We start from the raw sequence: 12,876 nt of genomic DNA on the forward strand, positions 1-12,876 counted from the left end.
TGACATGTGACCACAACATCTTTAGTTGTATCATTCTTCTGATTTACAAGCTATGAAAGTCACTGGTGGTTTCTTACAAGTGGCATCTAACATCCCTAAAACTCATGATTTCTGAGTGCTAGAAATATTTAAATGGTGTTAAGAATGAGACTGAATTATTTCCTAAATTAATTTCAAATTTTCAGCATTTTTTAATAGATGCCCACATTCATAAATCTAAATTGTGAAAATAAAGTGTTATCAGGTAGTATGGGAAGTTTAGATTTCTGTTTTTAAAAGTAAACTATCAATCTTAATAATTCATTTCCTCCCTAAAAGTGAGAAACAGTGATAAATGGAAGAGATGAGACAAATCCATTTTTTCAAATGAAAAATTGAAAACCTGGATAAAGGGACATGACTACAAGTAAAAGAATGCTGATTTTAGCAATGCCTGGATGGCTCAGCAGTTGAGCATCTGCCTTCAGCTTAGGGTACAATCCCACAGGGAGCCTATTTCTCCCTCTGCCTGTGTCTCTGCCTCTCTGTCTCTCATAAATAATCTTTAAAAAAAAAAAAAAAAAAAAGAATGCTGATTTTAACAAAAGGTTGGGACTTTAGTCAAAGACTTCAGCTAAATATCAGCATGTTTAGAACAGCTGCATTTAGCAGACATTAAAGTTTACCCAGGCACCTGAGAGTAGACGAGGATTTGTCCAAGGCCACGCTACTTGAAATGCTGAAGGTTTCCACAGTGAGAAGAGATCGGATCGGCAAATAAAGAGGCCTGATATCAAAAGGAAACAAAGAATATCAGTCTGCTGCAACAACAGAAACTCCCTTAAAAGATCATTTTGAACCTTAACCCTAAAATTTGAATTATGTATTTTTTCAAAACTTGGTATATACTTCAAATAAAGCTTTATTTTGCTCCGTGAACTGACCTGTAATCAAGTGCGCAGCTCCAGAGATGAACATGAAAAGTTGTAAACGAAGTTGGAGGATTATATCCCAGAACAGGTTCATCAGCAATATTCAAGAAGTATAAAATCTATAATCACAAAAATATAAAATGCCCTGCTTTAGAAGAAAAAAAAAGTTTTGATATGATATCCCTAATACCAACATAAAACATCTCACAGAAAAAGCAACCATTTATTGACAAAATTAATGCTAAAAGAAAAAAAATCATTTTGAAGCAATTCATCTCAAAAAGTATTTGCAAAACTGGGCAGCCCCAGTGGCTCAGTGGTTTAGTGCCACCTTCAGCCCCGGACATGATCCTGGAGACCCGGGATCGAGTCCCACGCCGGGCTCCCTGCATGGAGCCTGCTTCTCCCTCTGCCTGTGTCTCTGCCTCTCTCTATGTCTCTCATTAATAAATGAATAAAATCTTTAAAAAAAAATGTTTTAAAAAAAAGTATTTGCAAAACTACTTTTGAAGTATTTCTGAAATGAAGAGAGAGCCCCATCTGACAATTGCAGTGTTACAGAAGTCTTAGAAAAATCCTATCTTCTCAAAGATACGATTTATATGAAAATCATTATAAATTCCTTCTACTCCATCTGCTTTTCTATGTAATCCACTTTTGGGAAAAGTTACTTTTCCTTAAACTATACCTAGCTCAGTCTAAAACCAGATCCTCTTACCAACATCCACTCTCCTCTATTTCTATCTCTATGAGGTTAGACTAAAATTTTCCCTTTACAGCAGAGCTCAGGGTTTGCACCAACCATCTCTCGACCCTCACTACACAGATCTAGGTCTTCTCAGGTTTCCTAAATGCTTTTATGAAAGCTCTCTGAAAACTTTAAGGTATAAAATATTTTATTATTTTCTCAACACAAAGAAAAAGTTCCTCTAAGGAAAATAAACAAGAATCACAGTGCATTAATTTTCACTCTCAAAAGAACCAACTGCACTTCATTAATCAAAAACCAACTGCATTTCATTAATCCTTAGAAATGTCTCAAAGCATGTTACTGGCCTAGGGAATAACTCTGAAATTCTGGCACCTACAAGAGTAAGTACAAGTCAATACATCATTTATTGTTCCTCTACACCAGGGACTCAATAGAATCCCTTCCCTTAAATGACATAAAAGATAACTGTTTTGAGATGTTTAGGGTCGAAACTTAAAGGTAAAAAAAAATCAATTTCATTCTGGAGTGGTGATAACGTTCTATTTACTAACCTAAGAGGTGGCTAGTTATACAGGAGTGTTTACTTCAATGATAATTCAATGCACACTGATTATTTACGATTTGTGACTTTACAGTATTACATATCTGTATAAAGTAAAAAGTAAAATCAATATGTACCTAACAACTCTCTTACCTGCTCGTGCCAGCTAAGCCCAGAAGGAAGTATTCTGTGCTGGAGTGTGGCTCCTTTCAACCCCACAGCAATGAGAAATTCCTATACAGAATAACACAAAAAGTTACATTGATCACCCGTATATCACTAGGTGAAACCTGAAAAGTTTTCCTAAGAAAATAAATGTGCTGCCTTTTACGCAATCACGTTTAGCTAGTAACCAAATGAACGGCAAGTATTTAATGGTATAAAAGTGTAAAACACAAACCTTTGTATTGGACTCTGATTTATCAGAAAGTATTTTAACTGCAACAGAGAGCATATTCAAAGTGTCTCCTCCAACACCATCTGAAGAAGCTCTACTGAGGCCATCTTCTTCAGAGGAATAAATAGTAGGTTCCAACCAGTGTGGGCGGGTTGAACTAGGCAGTCGTGTTTCTGTAGGAAGAATCACTCCATCTACTACGCCTACATTGACAAGGAGGTGACAATATAACAAAATGATAAACTGAATTAGTTCACAGATTTTGACGACTCAAAACAAAAATCCATAGGCTTCCACTGAATATAATTCTGGAGGCAAACTGATCAAAAACCAGCTTGACGTTATTAATCTGTACCCTCTCTGCTAATGTTGGTACAACTGACCATACCCTACCTAAAAAAAATTAAGATATGAAACGCTAGGAAATTAAATAGAAAAATCTAAAATACTAAGACTGTGCAAGTATTGTTTTCTAGACTTTGGGGGGAAAAAAGAACATGTATCTTCCATTCACAAGATAATAGGGAATATGCTCAAAAGATGGTAAATTCTGTTTTTGTTACCAAAAGGAAATGCTGCTTAAGTAACAAATGTAAAGTCCTATCAATTCATCAGAGGATAATAAGATACAGTACATCCATAAAATGGAATATTATCTGGCAATAAAAGGAACAAAATACTATTACACTTGGATGACCCTTGAAAACATCATGTCAGGGCAGCCCCGGTGGCACAGCGGTTTAACGCCGCCTGCAGCCCAGGGTGTGATCCTGGAGACCCAGGATCGAGTCCCACATTGGGCTCCCTGCATGGAGCCTGCTTCTCCCTCTGCCTGTGTCTCTGCCTCTCTCTTCGCTATGAATAAATAAATAAATCTTTAAAAAAAAAAAAAAAGAAAAGAAAAAAGAAAACATCATGCCAAATGAAAGATGCCAGTCACAAAAGACCATATATCGTATGATTCCATAAACATCCAGAATACACAATCCACAGAGGCAAAGTAGATTAGAGGTTATTTAGTGCTGGAGGGTGGGAGGTCGGAGGGCCATGGCAGGGTTACACCTAAAAGGGTACATAGCTTCTTCTGGGGGTGATAGAAAGGTTCTAATGTTGTGATGATGGTTCCAATTCTGTAGAATTTTGAAAACCAGTGAAATGTATAGTTTGAATAGGTGAATTATATGGAATATGAACTACTATATCGCAAAGTATAGAAATTATTGCCCAGAAAAACCATAAAGTCTACTCCCAATTTACAGTATTACTTTGTCAGTGAATCAGAACCCACAGAAAATAATTTCTATTATCAGAGTTTTGTTCTCAAAATAGATTTTCCTTATTATTAGGGGGCAGTTAGTTAAGTGTCTTCAGCTCAGATCATGATCTCGGAGTTTTGGTTTTTTAAGATTTATTTATTTATGATAGACACAGAGTGAGAGAGAGAAAGAGAGAGAGGCAGAGACACAGGCAGAGGGAGAAGCAGGCTCCATGCCGGGAGCCCAACACAGGACTCGATCCCGGGACTCCAGGATTGCGCCCCAGGCCAAAGGCAGGCACCAAACCACTGAGCCATCCAGGGATCCCCTGATCCCGGAGTTCTGAAATCGAGCCCCACATCAGGCTCCCTGCTCAGCGGGGAGTCTTCTTCCTCTCCCTCTGCGGCTCTCTACACTTGTGAGTTCTCTTTCTCACTCTCTCTCAAATAAAATCAATAATTTTTTAAAAACTTTATTAAAATTTAAATGGGTCTAAACAGGTGAACAGAACACACATTCAACATGTGTCCTACCTTTGTGGTATAGACTGAGACTGCTGGCATGAAGGCAGATGTAGTGCTTGTCATCACAGCCTTCATACTTGGTCACACAAAACAAGGAACCACTGTTGAACTCTAACCAGAACTCGCCATGCTTATTTTCCAACAGCTCTCCATTATCTTGCTAATAAAAAGACCAGAAAAACGCAGAAGTCATTACTTAAATGCAGAAAAGTCAAAATGCCTCTTGAGTTGCTCCTTCCTGATTCAGCCGACAGGACTTGCCCATGTGGCAGCAAAGCACTCAGATTCTCAAACCACCCTACATGAGGTGCCATGAAATGCTGTGCAGGGTCTCCTCTGCTGAATGAACCCCTGCATTTCACTCTCCTTTATAGTACGTAAATTGCTAGTGATCACCTCAGCAGCAGAACCAGTACATTTGCCAAAAGAAGGTCCATACTAGGTTTGTCTTCTGATCCGCAGTGAAACGCTCACTCTCGGAAGCTGCTGTCACTGCAGACCTTTCTCAGGCAGTGAAACAACCTCCCACTACCTCAATGACAGCATGTGTAAATCATGGCACATTTAAAATAAAATATACCTGAAACAATACTTCGGCTTTGCAAATCCTTACCCTGACATCTGTAAACACTGCCATTAATCCATGATTGATACTCAGAAGAACAGAGAGAAAACTCTGTGAGTTCTTGTTCTGAGAGTCTAATTTTTTTTTCCTACGGGAACGATAGTTGGGATCCACTGTAGAAAAATACTGCAACGTCTCCTCCTCAGATCCACTTTCCTCATCTGTGAGAAACAAAGGTCACAGGAAATATGGTGCTAACAGCTATGGAAATATAATAGCAACTAAAACAATATCACAAAAATATTTTACAAAAAAATTTTTTAAAATATTTTACAACCTTTTTTTTTTTTTTTTTACCAAGAATCTGGCATGACAATAAAAATGTACTTTCTATTTATTTTCTCCTCCCCACTGAACTTTATATATACTACCACTATAAAGGTAACATATATAATTGACAATATTCAATGTGTAGATAAAAGGGGGGAAATACTGTTATTAGAAGACATTATAAAATATAATTACCAGGGGAAATACCCAAGAAACATTTTAAAATCTATCGAATGTAAAGGTTACTACTCTGTTTATTGATAAACCCGACATTTTAAAGTCAAAACAAAGTTAAATACATTACCATAGTGAACTGTGGATTTAAATGGACTAAAACTCTCTTTGTTGAAGGTGTTAATCAGCTGACTGGCTACAGAAAGACCAAGACCATAAGAAATATTTTCAAATGTCTCCACTGGTGAAGGAGCTGTTGGTTCCCACAGCAGCAAGTCATTAAAGATCCTACAGAAGACAGAAGTTGAAAAATACATAACTCCTACTTCAGCTAAAAGTAATCTCAAGAACATAACCTTTAAGAAGTCACATGAATAATAGTTTTTCTAAATGGAAAACAGAAATTAGATCCTACAAAGGAGTTTTTTTTTTAAGCATCAAATACATTCTTTCAATAGGAAAAGTACTGATACGGCTCAACTACAGGGCAAGGAGAAAGGAATCTGTACAATTAGGTACTTAATGAGCTATCAGCCTAGTTTTACCTGTGTTGTGTGCATCAATTACATACACCTAAATGCACCTTAAAGGAGGAAGTTAAAAACTTATATATAAAAAAAAAAAAAAGGAAACACTGTTCACATAGGAGAGCTCTCTGTAAACTGGAACACACCATGCACCCTCATCTGACCCACCCACCCACCCATGGGGCAGCCCATGGAAGAATCATTACTCTCACTTCACACTGGGGAGAAACTGCCTCATAAAGGTTAAGTGCCCTGCCCAAAGTCACAGAGCTAATTTGGGGGAGGACCAGACCATAGCCCAGATCTTGTCCAGCTCCCAGTTCAGCTCTCCTCATTACTCACTGTTCCTAGGGATAACTGCTTTTTGTCTCTCTCCCACAGAAAGCACAGCTTCCCTAGGAAATGTGCATGGGAGAAGAATGCATAAGAAATGCAACAGAAACAGGAAATAAAGGCAGGAAATCCTCTAACTGGCTGCACGACCAAGTCAATACTGATTAATGGGTGATACAAATCAATCTAGGTTTCTAGCACATCCTACTCTGTCATGACTCAGATGTCTTGCTGCTCCTATCTTCCCCACTGCAATTACCTCTGCTCCACATTTTCATAGAAATTCAGACTTTTACAATGTCCTCTCTGAAGCCTGCTGTTAGATTTGGACCCACAGTGAATCCTTCACAAACCTAACTCAATCACACGCCTGTAACAGTATTTTCTCGCTTCCCCTTCCTAGACCATAGCCTCTCAGAGAGAGGGCCTTAGGTCTTGGTCATATTTCTATGTGCCTAGCACAGTGGCTGTCATTAAGCAGGCATTTGATGATGAGACAACCAGTGGATGACTCACATGGCAGGACTGCCAAAGGCACAGCCTCGTCGTAAAGCCTAGTGTGAATACCAATCAAGGTGCCAAGCAATGAGGCAGGCTGGCCCTTCCTGTGAGAAGCCACTTGTCTAGGAACTTCCTGGGCCAATTCCTAAGCTTCTGAAGCCCTAGAAAGTATAAACCAGGACTGAGTGCCATGACTCTCAGTAGACTGAAATCCCCACTCCAAAAGCTCTCCATTTGGAACTATCAGTAGGTGAAGAATACCAGAGATACAGGGCAAAAACAAGTCTCCTCTCAGAACCAATGACAACTCTGCCCCCAAACTGTGTGATACTTATTGGGTCACTGCTTCTTGGGTATATTGCTCACAGGACAAAGAAACAAGAGTCTAAGCCCAGATCTTACTCTAAACTCCTTTGTAAATAAATAATGAAGATATAAAAATGAATTTTCTGGAAATGCCCTTCCTATACGTTATTCCCTATAACCATTCTCTTAACTTTACAGGTTAAAGAGAAACTACTACTTTATGTAAAATCTGAGCTGTAAATATGTTTCATATGACTTTGCATTTTCCTTATTTACATTTTGATCTAAACATGGTCTTGATATCATTAATACTGTAAAATATTAGATGATGTTTCTAATACCCAAAAAAACATTTAAGATATTTAAGGACAGAGCGGGTGCCTGGATGGCTCAATCAATTAAGCGGCCAACTCCTGATTTCGGCTCAGGTCAGGATCATGGAAGTGAGCCCTGTGTCAGGCTCCTCACTCAGCAGGGAGTTTGCTTGAGGATTCTTGCTCTCCCTCTCTATTTGCCCCTTCCCCTGCTCTTGCTCTCTCTAAAATATCTTTTAAAAGAAGATATTTAAGGACGTATCACCATGATTCTGTGGTTATGAGCCTGAAATATAACAGGTAATAAATACCTCATGTAACAAAGCTAGTAAAAATTCTTTTATAAAGAAATTTTGAAATAGAAAAAAGTTCTCCTGTACCTAAGACCATCTAAAAAGAGCCAGTTGACCAAGGTACTAAAGGAATAAACCAAGATCTTACAGTATATGAAGTTAAGGCAGAGTGGTTATAACCCTGCTCAGAAAGTTACTTTCTTTAATGTATGAAAATAAAAATAAAAATTATATGGATAAAGAGGCAACACTAAAACATTTAGCAAAACTCAAATGGGGTGTGATGATTAGGTAACAATATTAATTTTCTCATTTTGAGGGCTGAATTATGATTATGTAGAAGAATGTCTATGGGAAATACACACTCAAGTGCTCAGGGAAGGGCATTAGGTCAGCAGCTCACTCTCAAATGGTTCAGGGTTTGGAGGAAAAAAAAAAAAAAAGAAAAGCTCTTTGCGCTATACTTGCAACTTCTCTAAGTTTGAGAATATTCAAATACTTTAAAAAATATTAACTTCATAATAAATACATATTCAAAGCCAAATAAGGGGCCAATAATTGATACCAAGAACTTAGATACATCATTTATAAGATCCACAGGGTGAAGGAGAACTTCAGCTTTTATGTAAGTGTAGGCACCTGAGAGCCAGAAATAGAGCAGAGTAGAACAGTAACGCTTTCCAGCAACCACTATGTAACCAACTCCCCAAAAGAACACTCTCCTGTTCCCTCCTCTGAGCAATCAACAGCCCCACCAGCCATCCCAACTGACCTCCCCATGTGCTCTCCCTATGTGCTAACCGCTGGCTCCTTGGGACTGCTTTCTAGCACACCTAAGAAGTCAGCTCCCATAGTGTGAGCTCTATGTTCTGTATATTCACCAAATGACAATTGTATTTGGCCTCTACTATGCTCATCTCTATTGTTTTAAGTAGAGTTTCAATTCTAAATTGTACTAATAGGTGACTTTTAAATATATAGACTGAAAAAAATTTAATAAATTATATATATACATATATAAATAATAAATTATATATATACATATATATATAGAGAGAGAGAGAGACTGAAGTGGAAAAAATCTTTAAAAATCGAAGATTTTGCACTCAAATTCCTTTGAAACTATTTTTTCAGGGACACCTGGGTGGCTCAGCGGTTGGGCATCTGCCTTTGGCTCGGGCATGATCCCACAATCCTGGGATCGAGTCCCATATCGGGCTCCCTGCATGGAGCCTGCTTCTCCCTCTGCCCCGTCTCTGCCTCTGTGTCTTTCATGTAAATAAATAAAATCTTAAAAAAAAAAAAAAAAAAAAAAAACTTTTTCAGAAACTGAAGATTGTAGAAAAAAGGAGAGAAAAATCAGACAGGGTGACAAAACATGAGAGACTCCTAACTCTGGGAAATGAACAAGGGGTGCTAGTGGAAGGGGAGGTGGGTGGGGGGATGGGGTGACTGGGTAATGGGCACAGAGGGGAGCACTTGATGGAATGAGCACTGGGTGTTATGCTAGATGTTGGCAAATTGAACTCCAAAGAAAATATGCAAAAATAAATAAGTCTTTAAAAAATAAATAAGACTTTTCAAAAAGTTAAATAGAAGAACATTTTCTTCCTACACCTCAATGGACTATCCCGTAAATCTCGTCATCAAGACAACTGAACCCACCGCCCCCCCCACCCACCGCAGCACCTGCTGGCCCTCCATACAGGCGTCTCTCAACTCTCTTCATGTCGCTGCACACACAGGAGACATATTTGCTCAGTACTCTATGAAAATGTGATGGAGAGCAACCAGCCAACAAAGGTGGATGGAATAAACATCTCACGTACAAGTAACCCAGTTACCAGACACACTGATTAGGAAATTCAGCTGTGACAACAGCCCCACATAACAGTTAACGGTTTTGTAATCAACACCACACAAAGTACCCAGAGGTTGTAGATACTATTAAAGCAAGGACAGAAAAAGGGGAAGTGGGGAAACAGGGAAGCAGTTAGGCAGAAAAGTCCAATCCCAAAAACTCAACTAAATGTGCTTAAACTCACCTATTATAAAGCTTCTCATAAAAGCTTTTATTAGGTAGTGTTATATGAATGTTGGGTAACGTAAGTTCCAGCACATAGTGAGAATTGCTGATTGCTTTATCCTGAAACTCTGTCATTTCTACAGGGTCTCCAGGCATCACCATCTAAAATAGAATAGTTTAGTGGAAAAAAAAAAAAAAAAGCACCAAATAACCATTTCATGTTTAAAATAATAGTAGCACCTTCTGCCTTATCCGTGGACTCGATATTGTAAACAGAGAAGAGTGTAACTTTTAAAGAAAAATACTATTCAGTCTTAGAGCTAAATGCCTAACAAAAACAGCAAAGTACTTCAAAAACAAAGAATGAAAACGACTGCTGTATGGAACAGGTAATTCTTTGGTTGCACGTTGGCATTTTACCTGCTCATTTTCAAACATGACTCTCCGAGAGGAGAAGGGAGATGGGGCCGGTCTTCGCAGATCACAAACATCCTTCAGGGAATGAGCACCCCCTTCCTCCTCTTCCTGGTAGCGGCCATCACTCTCTTCTTCCTCCGCAGCTATTCGCTCCAAAATGGAATGCACAGCTGGCGGATTTAATTTGAGTACAATTCTGACAGCAAAGACAATTTAAAAAATCAAGGTCTCAGTGCAACCAGCACAGCTGTAACTTTTCCACACTCTACTACAAAGACTACTGATGATAGGATTCAGCTTCTCCACAAAATCTAGTTATGTCTCATGTAACCACTTCGGAGTGTACTCCAAACTTGAAAATGTTGAATGGATGAAACAAATAAAGGAAGGGCATCACCACTGCATACTTGGCTAACTGAAAATCTGATCTTGTGACAAAAGGACAAAAGGTTATCTTTCAATTTCATTAACAACTGGCAAATTTTGCCTAAGAATTCTATTTGTTTTCATGAAGTGAAACCAAACCCTTCTGGGGTCTGTTCTGCTATTAAAGAAGATGTGCACACCTAAGAGACCTTGTATCATAGAAATTGTTCAAGTAGAAAAGACAGACTGATAAGAGATTAACTTAGAACTGCAACAACAAAGTAGCATTTTCCTTCAGGAATTTCAATAACAAAAGGCTTGTTGGTGCATTGAAGCTACAAACCACAAGTAAAGGAATTCTGGGCCCCTGCTTTCCTACTACTCCCCACACATCAGGAGCAAAGGCTTTGCTGTCTCCTTCCCAACACTATTGTGAGAAGCCTGGTGCCCTCAAACCAAACAGCTGTGAGGCATCTGTAACGGGTTATTCCCCTAAGTAGATGGTACATAATGGTTCCCATTTTGAACGATCATGACTGTTTCCTGATTTATGGACACCCTAATGCAAACTGTGCTACAAAATTAACTCCAGTAGATCCATTTCTTATGATGAAAACCCATGTACTAAACCGCTCATTATCAGGCATGTACTGGTCACACCTAAAAGCCTGCTAGGTCTGATACACAGGGGTGGATGTAAAAAAGGCAGGAGGGAAAAATAGCACCCCCCCCCAAAAAAAAAGTCACTTTAATTCTCAGTTGTCAAATATTCAGTTTTCAATGTACAAAAAAAAAAAAAAAAAAATTCACTATTTCAAGTAAACAAAGTCCTTTTAAATATATCCAAGCCTACTATCAGGCTATTAGTTCAATTAATGTTTCAATATACAATAATGAGTAATTAAGTATGTTAATGAACAATTATCTATAATGAATAATTACTTTATTAATTCTAAGAAATCCTGAAGCAGTGGTTCTTAACATCCACCTGCACATCAGATCACCTGGTGTAATTTTTAGACTATCCTGATGCCCAGGCTCTATCCCAAAATCTCAGGGTGGGGCCAGTGAATCAGAATTTTGTAAAAGCTCCCCACATCTGAAAAAGTGTCCTAAAGCAATCACAGACTATAAAATTCATTTGATAACTAATCAAATGGTGCCATATAACTCTTCCACTGTAGCACTGAACTATTTTTTTAAATGGTTAATGATCCTTTTGTCCCTCTAATTAAACAGGGTAACTTTGGACCAGGGAATACATTTTATACTTTCATCTCTCACAATATAGACAGACATCTTTCATATGTTAGTACACTTAATATGGATTTTTGAATTTAATTTGTCCATCTTTCTCTGCCTTCTCTCATCAGGGCTGAATATTTTTAAATTAATAGCCAAAATGTCAATTAAAAGTACTACAGCAGGGGCACCTGGGTGGTACAATCGGTTAAGCATCCTACTCTTGGTTTTGGCTCAGGTCATGACCTCAGGGTCCTGAGATGGAGCCCCATGTGGGGCTCCACACTCAGCTCAGAGTCTGCTTAAGATTCACTCTCCCCGTCTCCCTCTGCGCCTTCTCCCACCCACACGTTCTCTCTCGAAATTAATAAAAAAAAATAATAAAGTACCACAGCAATTTATTTTTGCAAGGATAATCTCATTAAAATCTATCATGTATACCTGCTTACTCACCGTGGCCAGTCAAAGTCATCGGATGATGCTGTATCTCCATCTACTCCACTAGACACATGGAAAAACTTAATAGATGGTTCTCCTCTATCTTCCTGGAATGATCCTAATAAAACAAGACTGGTTAACTGAACTACATTTCTTCTCAAGTGCTGAAAGAAAAGATAGTTTCCTCCTTACATAATAAGCAAAGATCTTCTACATCTGGGACACAGTGTAATACTATAGCACTTATTCCTTTGTTCCTATTTCTTGGGTACATACGGGGAGACAGCATATAAAGATGATGTTTTCTGTTCAAACTCAAATTCTTAGGTACCAAGTTTAATCTATAAGGTACATCATCATAACGTAAATAGAGCAGTTGCCACTTGCTGCCACTGAATAGTTATTCTACATAGAAGTTTATGCAGTTAATCTAGGAACACACAGATAATAACTCTATTTCTTAAATGTTTTGTACCAAGCACTGTAAAAATTACTTCCATTCACAAAAATTGAATGCATGCTTTTTCAGTCCATTTTACAAAGAATGACTTTCCTCCAGAATAATAGTTTTTTCCCCACTATAGATAAGATCAGAACCCCTAAAGGCTCTTTCACAAAGTCCTAATCAGCAAGTCCATTGTAAACATCTCTGAAGATGTGTAAAACTCAGAACAAAGGAAAAAAAAAAATGTGCAGCCTATTT

At 38.2% G+C, this 12,876-nt stretch overlaps 1 protein-coding gene across 6 annotated transcripts in view; it reads right to left on the bottom strand.

Moving 5' to 3' along the window:
• ATG2B (autophagy related 2B) overlaps positions 1-12,876 on the bottom strand; it is a 71,348-nt gene that overhangs the window by 26,949 nt on the left and 31,523 nt on the right. For all 6 annotated transcript variants that reach the window (XM_077910498.1, XM_077910499.1, XM_077910497.1 and 3 more), the window contains exons 16-25: positions 12,189-12,291; positions 10,131-10,323; positions 9,730-9,872; positions 5,541-5,698; positions 4,955-5,127; positions 4,351-4,501; positions 2,565-2,764; positions 2,318-2,398; positions 924-1,030; positions 674-766 (exon numbers count right to left, since the gene is read on the bottom strand). In XM_077910498.1, the coding sequence (XP_077766624.1) occupies positions 674-766; positions 924-1,030; positions 2,318-2,398; positions 2,565-2,764; positions 4,351-4,501; positions 4,955-5,127; positions 5,541-5,698; positions 9,730-9,872; positions 10,131-10,323; positions 12,189-12,291 (1,402 nt within the window). The remainder of the gene's footprint in view (positions 1-673; positions 767-923; positions 1,031-2,317; positions 2,399-2,564; positions 2,765-4,350; positions 4,502-4,954; positions 5,128-5,540; positions 5,699-9,729; positions 9,873-10,130; positions 10,324-12,188; positions 12,292-12,876) is intronic.

Source organism: Canis aureus, chromosome 9 (genome assembly GCF_053574225.1).
Source record: "Canis aureus isolate CA01 chromosome 9, VMU_Caureus_v.1.0, whole genome shotgun sequence".
Lineage (NCBI taxonomy): Eukaryota > Metazoa > Chordata > Mammalia > Carnivora > Canidae > Canis > Canis aureus.